This window comes from Onychostoma macrolepis, chromosome 09, assembly GCF_012432095.1.
Source record: "Onychostoma macrolepis isolate SWU-2019 chromosome 09, ASM1243209v1, whole genome shotgun sequence".
Taxonomy (NCBI): Eukaryota; Metazoa; Chordata; class Actinopteri; order Cypriniformes; family Cyprinidae; genus Onychostoma; species Onychostoma macrolepis.
The window spans coordinates 8,965,360-8,980,768 of record NC_081163.1 but is presented as its reverse complement, the minus strand read 5'-3'; the positions used below and the strand labels follow the sequence as shown (position 1 = coordinate 8,980,768).

General features: G+C 35.3%; 1 protein-coding gene across 6 annotated transcripts in view; it reads right to left on the bottom strand.

Moving 5' to 3' along the window:
* glsb (glutaminase b) overlaps positions 1 to 15,409 on the bottom strand; it is a 41,123-nt gene that overhangs the window by 17,780 nt on the left and 7,934 nt on the right. For 4 of the 6 annotated variants that reach the window (XM_058786674.1, XM_058786675.1, XM_058786672.1 and 1 more), the window contains exons 2-7: positions 8,964 to 9,060; positions 8,501 to 8,622; positions 6,315 to 6,444; positions 4,797 to 4,876; positions 3,217 to 3,380; positions 3,016 to 3,074 (exon numbers count right to left, since the gene is read on the bottom strand). In XM_058786674.1, the coding sequence (XP_058642657.1) occupies positions 3,016 to 3,074; positions 3,217 to 3,380; positions 4,797 to 4,876; positions 6,315 to 6,444; positions 8,501 to 8,622; positions 8,964 to 9,060 (652 nt within the window). The other 2 variants (XM_058786673.1, XM_058786676.1) reach the window with 2 other exon arrangements.

Below are 15,409 nucleotides of genomic sequence, written 5' to 3'. Positions count from 1 at the left end.
TTGTATTGTCCTTTTTACAATATACATATGCATTTAAAAGCACTTTCATAAAAAATATAAAAAATTACAAATAGAAAAGAAAAGAAAACAACTGGTAAGTCTTTGAGCATTACAAAGTAAGAACACTAATAAAAAAATAATTAAATGGGCTGCTTTACAAAGTTCTTTCTTATTTCATTTCTTTTTAATTACAATTAAATGTGGAAACTTTTATTTCACTTAAGTATGTTTTATCAAAAGTTTGCTGAATTAAAATCACAGTAGCCATAACTGAATGCAAACACAATTTCTCTTTACTTTTTACACCCCTGCTGAACATTATTTCTTACAAGGTGTATGATAAAATGCTGAATGTATTGCATACCCAGTTTACTTCAGAAACACACAAAGGCCATGCATCAGTATTTTATGCATCGTGATCTTAGGAAAAAAGGCAAAATAAAATAATAACACATGGTCTCTATGGGCTTCCGTAGTTTCCAGCAGCAAAGACCATTTGGTCCTGCACAGATGCTCTATTTTATGCAGTCGGCGCCTTATTAAGGAACACAATGGCACTACTGATATTTTAGTATCCAGGCTTGTTCATGGGGAGGGAGGAAAAATGGAAAGGAAAAATTACCAACGTCATTGACCTGCAGCAGTGGTCAAAAATTCCCACAGATCCTACGTCTGCAAAATATGCAACAACATAAAACAGCACACAGAGCCTTCAACAGCATATCACACGCTTTTAGTACACGCTCATGGCGGTGCTCAAGGACTCGGAAGGAATAGGAGGAAATTATGTCATGCGTTACTTAGATGCAAAGGAAACCGACAGGCACGACTTACATTCAGCACTGACCTACCGGAACACATCAGAGGGGTGAAAGACATTTTGCGTCACACCAATATCACAGGAGAGCAATATGAGAAGAGCAATCACAATGGTTGAGTTTAGGTGTGATGGGAGATGTGAGGTTGAACTTCACGGCTGTGTTGTTCACAGGATGCCCAACATTCGTCACAGAGAGTGACGGTGCATCCTTTTAATGTGTGGATTGGTGCTGGGTTAAAACAGATTCTAAGGCTGTCAATTGACTTTTAATCAAATTAAGTGCATGGTTTGTAACAAATTAATCAATTGCAAATTTGGTGAATAAAATTTTCCACAGCGCTCCCTTTTGCAGTCGAGTCTGTCAATCCCTCCAAGGTACATTTGTTTTGTCCATCCACAGTGTTTTTCTATGTGAACAGGTACTAGATATAAATCAGTGATGGTTGCAATGTCTAGACAAAAGCAGTTCATCGTTATAAGATTTATTGCACTAAAATTACATGCTAAATTGACAGCCCTTATGAATGCATAAATATATGAACTGTTTTTTTATGCGAGCTTGTCAATGTAGAGGATGACAATAGTTCCTACATCCTAGAAATGTGTATGTGCGTTTGTTTTGTTTAGATATGATCACTCTGAATAACACGCACACATGCATATGTAAACAAGGGCTCAGCTGTGAGCATATATTACAGTGTAAACTGTGCACAAGGCAATAAGAATCTACAGCATCTACATCTACATTACAAAACCCCCATTAACCCAGCTGGAGTGTTTTTCTTTTCTTGTGTGTTTGCACATGGATTAAAACACATATAAAAGACCAAGGTGAATCCACTGTAGCACACAAACACAACCAAAAGGTGCAAACAACTCCAAGAAATACCAGCCAGGCTTCATGAAACCACTACAAAGGCTTATAGCAAATTCTTTTTTTTTTTTTAATAAGGCACAAGTAGGGCTGGGCGATATAACCAATATTCACAATATATTTGCAATGATTTTTTCTGTGATGTAAAATCAAGCAACACTATGAATATCTTGAATATCATATTGATTTTAACGCAAAGTCTCCTAAAAGTGTTTAAGTAGTAAAAGTAACTTAAGTTTAAATAGCTTAAATAAATAAGTAGTAAAAATGACATTGGACACAATTTCACAACTTTGATTAAATGATTTGTTTGCATCATGTGTAAGACTTTTATATATTAAAATATTTTAATATATATAGGAAAATACTGTGGTTTATAGCCACATACTGTTTTGATGCATATAATTACAACAATGGAATACTCTTTCTTGTGTTCAACAATGCACATCTGCCTTGATTCTGTCTTGAAATTAATTAGAAGATTTAATTTTTTTTTTAAATGTACTGTATATAAAATTACATTAAAATCAAATAACAAAAGTCTGAAAGTATAATCATAAAAAATATTATATATTTTGTTACATATCTTTTTTCTGAAATAGTGGGCCTAATTAATACTCAGAGAGGCACTGAAATGAAATAGATTATATATTTTTTCTCCAGCTGCTCTAACATTTATAAACAACATTCTAGTATACTTATGTTCTACAGACCGCTCTTCTCACGATCTTTGACGTCTCATTACGAAAGCACTTACGTATTGTTTAGGGTACTGAATGGGCTCTGTTATGTAAATTAGACCATTTTTTGTTTTAGTTCATAGTTTTTGTGCAATTTTTGTATAAACCATTTATTTATTTAGTTTTATCACCCAGCCTAAGCCACAACAGTGGGTGGAAAAAATGTGGATAATAGAAAGTCTGAATGAATTTCACTCAAAATTCATTGCCAACAGACTTCTAACAATAATGGTCCTGAAAACGGTATGAACTCCACACATTTTAGTTTACAGTGAGAGTGGAGGCCTTGAGTAGGTGTACTGTGTACAGTAATAAAACAGAGAAATGACAAGAACCACCTACAAAACACATAGATCGTCATTTGGTGCAGCACTGATCACAATCACTTATTCAAAATACAACTACAACCAAAATGATTACTGCATGTGTCTCAAAAAACATTTATCAACAATATTCTGTCCACTGCCAAATATTACAATCTGTTCTGGCTAATTCAAATCAGGTAAATGTAAGTACAGTTAGGAGGAGTAGTCAAAAAAAACTTCTAACATGAAAATGAAATAAAAGTGGAAGCTGCTTACCTTGATAAGAGAGGTACACACGATTGCACCAGCATTCACCATTGGATTATGGGGTTTATCTGTGGAAAAATAGAATTTCTTATTTCTTTGGGCTGCATATTTAAAAGGACACGTTATGATAAAACTTAAGACAAAGGCTGAAACTGTTTCCTGATTGTAGAAGAAAGCAGTCATGCTGAAGCTGATGGTTATAATCCTTACCTTCCTCATTCAGGAAGAGCTTGTTGAAGCGTAAGCCGCTGGGCTCTTTCCCAATGAATCGGTGCACATATTCAGTGCCGTGGTCATGCACGGCAATAGCATACTTGAGCGGCTTCACGCACGACTGCAGGCAAAATGGCACTTTAGTGTCACCCACTGTGTGTCTGTGCAAAAGAGTAAACAGAGATCAGAATCAGAGACATCTTCCTATGGTCCATATAAGCAAACAAACAAAAATAATGATCCTAAAGCTGAACCTCACAGCCACACTGTGACTCTAACATGATATGAAGATGTTTAAAATATTGATAAAAAAAAGAAAAAAAAAGACATGAGCCTGATTTAAATTTATGATATATTTTTTTTAATTTTTCTCCAATTGCTCTAACCTTTATAAACAGCTCTTTTCCCACTCTATAGAGTCTTGTTAGGAAAACATTTGCAATAATAATGTATGATTTAGGCTACTGACTGGGCTCTGTTGTGTGAATTACATAAATGTGTACATATTTTTTCAGCAACATTCTGAAAGATGTCTAATTTATATAAAAATAAACATTTATTTATTTTTTAGAATGTCTCTCTACCTCTAAATACTATAAATAAACAATAAATAATTGTTTTCTTTCTAAATTTAATCCAAAATAGTTAGCAGTTGTGTCAGTGGGCAGTGATCATGCTGTGCATGATTTTTTCTGTATAATTTTGCTTTAAAAATACATTTTAAAGTATGAGCTGTTGTTGTACATAGCTTTCTCTTTTTCCATATTTAGTAAATAATTATATAAATGAAAGACAAAACATTAAATAAGTAAATAGATAATAGCTTTTCTATAATCGCTTTAAATCGCTTAAAGACCTTAACAGAACAAAGTAAAATGACTAAGGTTATTCCATCAATTTTTGTCAGCAGGTCAAGGCTATGGCACAGTGTTGTTGACCAAAAGAGCTAGTTACTGTATAACTAGTGAATGACCATAGTAATCAACACAGGGGTATGTAGTATCTTTACACAGGTCCTATAGCATGGGGTAAAAACATGCAGATAATATCTTAGTATGTCCTAATTATCTGAGATCAAAGAATGTAGCATGACACATGGGTCTAAGTATATAGGGAAACACTAATGACTGTGAGTTTATAGTCTTGTTATCAATGATTTTTAAATGAGAGGATTAACATTAGCACATTTTATCTGCGCTGGGTGACTAGTCCAGGAGATACGTGGAGCGTTTATTGAATGATAAGATTAGCTGCCTGCCACTTTATCTGACAGTTTTATAACCAAAATATACTAAGTATTTCCGGTACTTGTCACAATGTACATATAGTGAATGGTCAGTGCTAGCACAATTCAAGTGGTCTGGTTAATAAATACCCAAAATGATAACCAACGGTTGTTGAAATATGAAAATCTTAACACTTTGACATGAAGCTAAACCTTTTTAAGGGACAAATGCAGTGAAACTAGTCATTGATAGTTTTTAAAAAAACAGTTCCTCTCCATAGAAGAAGCTCAACTAAGTTAATCTCAAGCTAAAATAAGTAGTTGTGAGTAAATGAAGGAGTATGATTCATACCTTTGTCCATCGACTGTGCAAAGGGAAACGGCCCACAGATCTGGGCTAAATTTGGCAAGTTGTGGAATGTAGTCAGCAACCTGTGACCAAAAGAAATAAGTGATCAGAAACAGGGGCGCCTGCAGGATTTCTTCCGAGGGTACGCAGTACGCACAGAGTATTTTTTTCGTATGTAATGGTAAAGTGATTATATTTTGTTTCGTTTTTTATAAAGTTAATTTATAAAAATGTTTGGAGCACTGTGTTCGTTAAATGTACGTTTTTATTTTTTTTTAAGTAACGATCAAGCGGCCAGCGGCAGACAGTGAGCTGATCATAGCCTATGTTTGATCAATTCAGCCTTCTCAAATCATCACGACTTGCCTAAAATAAAATCTATAAATATAAAAAGTTCAAGCATATCACATTGTTAGTTTAAATGTTTGAACTATATAAATGTGCGCTAGGTGCATATCTAATCGTTTGTGTGAAGAGTGGAAGCTGAAGCGCGCTTTGCAGGACATGGAGGCGCCAGAGCGGTCACTTGCATTTTTTTCTTGATAGTGGAAACAACTTAAAATATGCCGTAATTTTTGCTCATAAAGGTAAGAGTAATACATCATTCGGAACTGTAAAGGGTCTACTTCTATTTGTGTGCATTCACAATATCAACAAAACGTTGTGCTTTTATAAAATAAATAGGAAAACTGAGGATGCGCTTGCCGTCTCGTCTTGAATAGGAGCGCTTCACAATGATGAACCGAAACTCAACTAATTGAGTCACAAATATGATAAATATAGCTACAGAAAGTTTTAAATTACTACTTTAAAACGAAATAATTCAAATCGAAAACAAAAACTCTTTCATTTTGTAATCCGTAAAGATGCATTTCTCTTTAAAGGCACGTCCAATGAGGAGATGGCGAGTCATTTTTCATCACCGTCTAAAATATAAAAATAAGGAAAAGCCTAAAACACGCTCTGCTCTGAATTCCTTAAAATTTAAAGGATTTTCTGCAACGCAATTTTGTCTGATATGTGAATTATTTATTAGCCTATTTTTTAATCCATGCAGCAAATGCTTTAAAAACAGCTTACTTTATTACATTCCAGATGATTTTAAAGAACTTTTCACTATAAATTTTACGGGTAGCTTGAAAGTAAAACATTGCATTCGTTGTATTCCCATTTGTAAAATAGGCTACAAATGAATTGTTGTAGTCTAACTCGATCTCATGAAAGTGCGTGTAGCACGATTTTCTCTTTCTATTTGACGTAATGTTTAGAAGCAGAAATTGACTTTGGCATGCAAAAGACTGATACATTCATTATTAATGGCATGGCTGGTTCAGTTGACAGAAATACGGACACACGGGCCTATAATTTACTGCTGCAAATCTCAGGTCAGTCTGAGCGCTCATGGTACGCACAGTACGTACAGCCGTACACCTGCAGGCGCCACTGATCAGAAACAATGGTTGTGTCAAGTTGAAAAGAATCACTAAGAATTATTATGTCTGTTTCTTTCTCTCATCTTACCAGCCCCCCGGAGAGATTTCTGGCCTTCTCATAAAGTGCATCAATGTGGGAGGCAAAAGGCTGGAAATCAGGGATGACAAATTTCTTCCGGAAGGCCTGTGTTAGGAGAACAATGTTGCTTTGGACACACCTGGAGAAACAAAGAGGACAGAGCTGATGAATTAATACCTACTAGTGGGTTGCTCATCATTTATGGTAGAAAGTATGTCTTTGTTTTGTATAATTATATGACAAATATCAGAGATAAAAATTATCTCCACTATTAGCTTGACTATAAGACCAGTTACCTGCACAAACTGGCTCAATCATGCTGTTTAGTTGTAGTTTTTTATTTTTATTTTTATTTTTTTTAAGTGTGCACTGTAGGGTGAAAAGTGTTTAAAATGCAACACTTTTGTATTTTGTATTAATTGCAGCACTCAAGAATCAATGCAACACACAAATACAGAAACATAATCCTTTACACTCCTTCCTCACGAACCTAAATGTTTATTTCCGCATTGATTGAAGGTAAAAGAGCAACAGGCTGGACCTGTTCCATTGAACATTTCCCACAGAAAAATGAAAGATTTGTTTTGTAAAATATCAAAACATCTATGCTGTGAGAGAGGAATCCATGGCTGGTTTCACAGAGCTTCCACAATAAAGCAGAGGGAAGTAAAGCATCCACAGACCTCTCCTGTGATTGTGTCCGAAATATTGGTCCAGTTGCTTCACCAATGTCCCTGAATGGACAGACAAGCTCAAAATAGCTGTGCACAGTGCTGCTGTTCAGATTTATGTGGATGTGAATTTTAAAAAGGTAATATATTACTTGCCGTCTGTAGGGCAGGGAAGCTAAAGAGGAGCCCATATGTTTGGAATAGCATACAAGCAGTGTGTATACTGCATGCTGTATGCAAAAAATGTATGCATAGAATACCTGAAAGACTTTTGCAAAAAAACATGCACTGCACAGCAGTGTTATCCCTAAATATATCCCACAATGCAATCAACCTGACTTGACCTTTTCCATTTCCAATGCAAAAGTAAAAGAGCACATATTTTGAACATATTATTCTCAAGTTATTATTTGACTGAACAAAGACATTTTCACAGAATATTAAGACTTCAAAATGTGACATCATCTATTTCTGATTGGACAACACACACTTAAACTAAACTTTATATCTCACAATTCTGTCTTTTTTCTCTAAATTCTGAGTTTACGTCTTACAAGTCTTACTTTTTTCTCCCTCTGAATTTTGAGTTTACTTCTGTTTTTTTCCACCACAGAATTAAAAAAAGGTCATTTAAACTTTTCTCACAATTCTAACCTGATGAAATAAAGATATAAAGAATTGTGAAGAATAATGCCACAACTGTGGCATAAAAAGTCACAACTACCTTATTTATATGTTTATCCCATGACAGAAAATTGGATACAAGTCAAGATCAAGATCAAGTTTAATTTATTATACCCGAAGGGCAATTTAAGCAGTAAACCATACATAAACAAGCGTCTTAATCTCGTGAGTGAACATAATTTTCATCATTCGTGTCGAAAGTGCTGTTTAATTGTTTGATTCTTTAATTCTTTGTTTAAAATGGTTATATGAGGAAAAAAATGTATGCTAGTATTCATTCCCAAACATCTCTTTATGGCCCTGTCATGCAAGGTCACTCACTGCCTTAATCTATCAAGCCTCTACAAGCTGACTCCACAGCACTCATCTCTTCAGGCTGTAATGAAGCTGTCAGTGCCAGCCGGATCGACCGGGCAGTAACCTCAGCACCAACAGCAGAGAAGATAAAAACAGACATCTATCAGGCTGGTGTACGGAGGCAGGTATTATGGAGAACGTCTGAGGAGTGACACACAGCTAGAGGGAGCAGATTGTCTGGGTTTGCTCATAAATAAAATGCAGAGTGCCGTCTTTCAAATGATGTATAATGTGTAGTATCTAAATGTGTATGAGAAAATGCACATTTCTTCTCTCTTCTCAACTGCAGGGAGTTATTTTGGCTGACAGACAAGGAATTTCTCACCTTGATTTACTAGGGTAATTGCCTTTGGGGTTATTATAGTAATAGGAATAATAGGTGCAGCTCTGCAGTACACAGTTCGCAGTATGCATAATAATATGCATCCATGACTGAGGAAACCATAAATACGCTACAGCACATTAAAAACAGTGTCAGCTTACTTTTTGAACAGGTGTCGGTCCAGCATTACACCATCTGATGTGGATTTGAGGGTGACTTTCAACATGTCCATACATTCTTTTAGCCGTGGATCTCCCGTTCGAAGTCCAGTGGCCTTCAGTGCCTGAATGCATATATAAACAAGAGATTTCCATGAGCACAAATAACAGTTAACGGCTAACTGTTACTGGCATTATTTATTACTATCATCAATCCCAACACTCTTATCAGAGGATTTCACTTCCTTTGTCGGTGAGGTTTGATAAGATGGCCTTGGTGTACTAAAACATGACTCTGTGCCCCATTTAGTGGTGCCTATAACAGCAACAACACAGCAGCAATTGTATGCTACGGTCATACTATTGCAAAGAACGATGACCTACAGTATGTACACAAAACATGCTACAGCCAATAATATCCGTCCTTGCACATATAAACGTGTGTAAGGGAAGCGCTGTCACTCACGGTAATGAATTTGTGAGCTGGGATCCTCTCCTGGCCTTCAGCAATACTGTAAAACAGCAGGTCTTCCAAACTGGGCAGGATGCCAGCCTTCCTTCTCCTGGAACAAGAGAGAAAAGTGCATTGACATTGAGTGATCTGACCTTAATCAATGACTTCCACCATGATAAAAACTGCCACAATCTACAGCTACAAGACAAGACATATTAGATCACCCTGGAGTGTATTTTAATGTCATGTGTTCAAATACACTATGAAACTGTTAAAGGAATTGAATTAGTTGGGGTTAAAGATAGAGAATATTCCCATGCAACAAAGTCAGTGAAAAGTTAAAGAGCCCATGAAATGACTTGACTTAATTCTTGTGCTGACATTTTGTTTGTTTGTTTTTGTTTTTTCACAGAAATTTGGGACAGGACATTGGGCTTGATAAATGACATTTATGAATGATAATTACATTAAATTATTTATATAAATCATATATCATAATTAAATGCATATATATTTAATATATTTTACTTACAACTTAGAATAATCACTGAATTATAAAAATAATAATAATAATAATAATTCGCCCATTATTAATTATAGGAATATTTTTTAATGAAATTAATGTATTAACAATTCTAAATTTTTTTTTTAAAATCATAAACTAATAAATAAATAAATAATAAATATTACATAATTAATATTAATATTAATAATGGTAGGCATTAGTTACACTTTGGTAGAGAAAGTAAATGTAAAAGGATTTCCACAATTATTACAAATATGCAATGGGTAAATATATATTTGGGTTTTAAATTGTTACATTGGTGAAAAAAATAAAATGGTCATTTCTTGTTTTGTCAAAACATATCTTAACTGTACTGATCTCACGTTACAGGTCTTCTGTGATGCAAACATGCATTAGCAATTGCACAATACACGAGTGTAGATTCACTCTTGCCAAGTTCTATTAAGAGCCGACCTAACATAGCTATGGCATTATCACATTTAGATGGCTTTGAGTTTAATGGAGCTCTGTGTAAGCTGCTGTGGCACTGAGCCACAACAGAGTCTGGCCAGGACTGTAATTCCTAGTGGCCTACCAAAACATCCTCTCACAGAGCACCGACGGCCCCACCTTCCCACCACATCTCACACACCACGAACATTTCCAGAACTACAGCTTTCCTTTACCAAACTTGATTTACATTTGCTCTATTCATTTTCCTAGAGATTATTTGATTATGTTCCATTTGAATGCTTTTTTAAAATTTAAATACACATCTAAGGGGAATGGTGATTTTGATCTTTTGGGATCATTTGTGAGGATTATAACATAGAGAGGGAATTTGTTGAGAAAGAATTGATAGAGGTGAAAGACTGGAAGTGACTATTCAAATCATACTTACACACAAACAAACAGCAGGCAGAGCAATAAGGGAGAGAAAAACATGCAAAATGAATGAGAAACATACAATAAACAGATCAGTCAAATCAATTATGACAAACTTAAAATTGATCTAATATAATCAAGAATATTTCATGATGTCTAATGCATTAAATATCCATTTCATTCCAACTTGTCCTCAGCCAGGAATGAATGAATGAATGAATGAACGAACGAACATTCGTTTGAGAGTAAACAACTTACTAGGAATTATTCAGTAAAAACAATAATTAATTAGTTAAACTATAAAGCTATAAATCATCCTTTCTTTGGTGGAACTTCTTCTTTTTTTTTTTTTAAGTGTTTGAACTTTTGGTTATATTGACAGCACTTTACAGATAGTTATGACTGACTACATACAATATTTTTTAGTCTGTCATGCCAAAAAAAGCAAGGTTAAAAAAAAACTGCACTGTCACAATCATTAAATTGAAACAAAAAAGATCTGATAAAATCAATATAAATCTGATAAAAGATCTGATCACACAGACAATCACACTAGTCCCATGATGCCAACATGAGCCTGCAAAATGACGGATGAGCTGACACTATATTTTGCTCTGATCGACATTTTGCCACAAAATTGCATCCAAAATATTCCCATAAGAGAACAATAAGTGCATGAAAAAGAGAAATAGACTAAAAACATAAGTTACAAACAGAAAGGTCTGACAATTCAACCCACAAACAGCTCAACAAGTCCTTGTTGCAAAACCCCAACTGTCTGTTTTTACAATTAAACTAGCTATACTACATAGACACAGGGCTGAACAAAAATATATTTCATTTGATTTGAAGTGAGGTCACTTATAGTAAATAGTCAACAACCTGCATTATGTGATACAAAATCAATTGTGTGCTCATCAGAATTGCAGAAACAGCAGGTCAATAGTTCTGCCTAATGAAAGCCAAAGATCCCTGAAAAGGGAAATGGGTGAATCATCGGCGCTGGACCTTTGGGATCTAATTAGCAGCAAAGGTCTTAGGTGTTATAAAACAGCACGTCTGTCTGACTCTGGCCCGTTCTCTTCTTCTTTCATCACTTGTCTCTCCGTCTCTGCAGTATAAGTGTGATCCTACATGGGATTCCAGGGATTCACAGAGAGCCTCATCGCCCTCCCGCAGACTTAATAAAACAAACATTCACACACCACTGACGGCTCACAGAAGACAGGCCCAGCACGTAACCAAAAACCACAGGCTGTGCACACTGTGATCCGACAGCAGGGATTGTGGGTTTATTTTATGGCAGCACAATTATTATTATATAAATTTTATTTAATTTTTTTTTTCTACAACAAACAACTACCCACTGTTAAATTGATGTGTTTATCAAGTACGGTAAATATACATTTTCAATAGATAGGAACAATTAACTATCTAAATTCTCTCAGCTTACAAATGTACAACATAAACACCATCTGGAACCATTTTATCCAAGAAGATGGCATAGATTGATGCAGATTGTTGCAAACAAACATTTCAAGGGAAGTGTGATCAAATAACGCATTATGTAGGATGATCAAACATAGCTCGTTTTGCCTTTGTTGACAATTCTACATCTTTAGTCTGTCATGTCTGTTGGGTGCAGTGTCTGATTTAAAGTTACCAGTTAATAAATGGTCAGTGATGGGTTAAAGGAACCTGCCAAAACTTGCATCCGCACAATCAAAGCCTCCTGGACACATTCTCACAAGTGACTCAGCCATTCCAGGCACAAAGGCCATCATTTACAAGAAAAAATGAGAAATGCATTGGACACTATAACTGACCATGCCTTTGTCACATTTGAGACACATGAGGAAGCATCCTTATAGATGAGGCATGTGAAACTGAAAATATGTATTCACTATCTGGCTATACAACTATCAAGAACTTCCTGTGTTTTATTGCATTACTGGTCACATGGCAGTGGATTCTGTATACCGCACACTGCGCAAACTTAACAGTTTATTGGCCTAAAAGACTTGATCTTCATTAAAGCAGACCCTCAGGGTAATTTGTTAAACCTCCCCGTGGTATTAATGTTCTTCCTGTTTATGAACTCGCTCAGGGAAGATAGATACTTCACTAAAAACAAATTCCCTTTTGGCCCTCAATTCAAAGATTCTAAGGCAGAAGGTCTTGCAATGAATTCATCATAATCTTTATGAATTCCGTATAAAATGACAGTTTTTATTTTGGGCCGAACTGGTTAACAGGACATACTGTGTTACAAAAAGCTTTACAAATTCAATAACTCACTTTCCACTCACAGATGCAGAAACCTATAAGCTGCTGTCTAAATTATGTTCAGCTGACAGCTCTCAGTGAAAACTAAAATGAACCTGGTGCATTAGCCACGGTGTAAAACGGTCAGTGTAGTCTTATGGTCAAGTGTTTGTTCTCCAGAGTGCATGAGGCAGGTGGGGGATATGGGACAGACTGTATTCTACAGTTTCTGCTGCTGACACAGCGGTATGCTGCTCTAAACCATGTGCCAAGTGGAAATATGTATTCTGGATACAGAGATAGACTCTGTAGGTGAGGCGAGATTTTAGCACTGAGATTTTTAACATTCCTTTTAACAGAGATTCATTCACAAAAGATGAATGTAATACTTACAACACCTTAAATCTGGATGATATATCAATTATTCAATATATATTCACAATGATTTTGCTAACATTTTAAAATTTTATAAAACGTATTTTATTTGGACATTCAATTTTCTGTAAACTGACATTAGACTAGTTCCAGCAATATAAAAAATATAATATTAGAAATATAATTAAAACAGAAAAGATTTCATAGCATCTCAGTAGCATAAATGAAAGTTGGTAAGTTTGTTGATAAGTCCGATTCATTTCTGAAGTTTAAGTGAATCAGTTCAAAATTTTGGTTCAACAGTCCATTTTCATTATATTTGTGCAATTTACTTGCATTAAAAAAATTTATGTACGTTTAGTTCAAATGATATTCTACAGTAATATTCTTCAGAAAACAATGTTCTTTAGAAATCATTCAACATAAATACACTGATTATTATCAATTTTGAAAACAGTAGTGCTGCTTAATATTTTTTTGGAAATCATAGTCATTTTTTTTTAGGATTTTTGTTCAATAGAAACTTCTAAAGAACAGAATTTATTTGAAATAGAAATACTTTGTAACATTAAAAATGTCTTTACCGTCTGTTTTTAATCAGTGTCATGCATCCTTGTTGAATAAAAATATTAATGAAAAAAAAATTAATAAATCACTAACCCCAAACTTTTGAACACCAGTGTATAATTTTCAACGCTACAACATTGTACACTTGTTCAAGTAAAAGGTAATTGCCTTAGGATGCAATAGCTTTCCTGCCTTTATCATTAAAAAAAAATGGCAATGTTACAGTCCCGCGCAATGTGAAGCTCTCTAGAGGATTATGGAAACTTCTGTTGCCCCTCTGTGGGGCCCTAGGGGTGGGAAAGCATGCACCTCTGCACCACGTGCTACTCAAGAGAACAGTCTCTGCAGGTTTCAGGTGTCACATAACTTTACTGCACCTGCCTGTCAGACAGCAAAGGCCGACAGGATCAACCTGTCACATAATAGCTTTAATTGCAGGTATCATATTTTAATGTTTGTTCACTTTTGGCAAGAAAATCCCAGCAATATGTTTACTGACTTTTGAGGTTGAGGGATTAGTGTCTACTGACATGCCAGACAATGTACGGCAACAGTGGAAAACTGAAAGCAATCATCTGAATCAGTCTGACTTATTCAGAAAGCATGTGCAACATACTGGCTTACAAAGAAGTGCACGTGCATGTGACAAAATGAGTGATAAAAACCTCACAGGTGATCTGAAGTGACCCAAATCAGAATATCATGGAGACTTTTTTAACAACAAGTTTAAAAAGACCCAGAACACCTTTAGCAATCGAATTGCAACATCCTGGCAAATGGTCAAGCACCACTGACATTTTCTGTATGTTGAAATCAAGTTGCAAATTTATCCATTTAGCATCATTGTTAATGATGAAAATCAGACTGATATTCGATCAATAACTCCAGGTTCTTTGGGTCAGATGGAGCCATGTTTGACAGCTTTTAGCAGCATCTTCACTGATTTGGAAAACAAGTTCTCCGGCAGACAAGGACAAGAGCTCAGTCAATTTTTTACACTCCGTCGCCTTGGACACAATTAGCTGAACCGCCAGAGAAAGCCTGAGCGCACCTATTTAACTCTTTAGACAGGAGGTTAGTTGTCAGCAGGGAATCAACAAACAACAAATGAGCATAATTTGATCAGTGCAGTAAAAGTTAGACACTGAGTTTCGGTTAAATGTCTGATAAAAGTGTACTTTAGTGATCAAGAGCACAGATGATTGTACTTCTGGTACACAGGACATATATTTTGGCACAGCAATCATCCATTTTTTTTGTCATTTTTAGGCCACTGAGTCAACAGATAGAACCCCTCACTGCCTAATATTTTCACTGACAACATTTCAGTTATTTCTACCTCCTGGAGATAGTTGGCCTGTGTCATGCTGAAAGAGTCATGCATCATGTTACACACTGAGACTGATGTCTTCAGAACTTCATATTAAACACTCATTGTTTAACAATTGCATATGTGCTAGATTGTCATTGAAAATGACTTGCACATTGTTGATGAATGGGGTTCTTTGAACGGCTGTGTTAATGTCTACGGCACACATGGCAGCAAGTGCCTGCAAGACTTTACTACAGATTTTGGTGTCAGCATGTTGCTAAGAGAATGGCATAATATAAGCATAAAAATACACAAAATTGGCATACAAATAATTTTAATTTGATGATTGATAATTTTCAAAATTGAATGATTTTGAAATATAATTATAATATTCCACATATGCGGTTACACATATGAGCTTATCATAGGGCATTATGGGTGGAGAGGGTGGAGGCATTAAATAGAAAGTCACCCTTTAAATATATCATATAGATCATCTGTGCATATGATCAATTTCTAAACATTTTTGGAGCTCGTAATTTTTTAAAA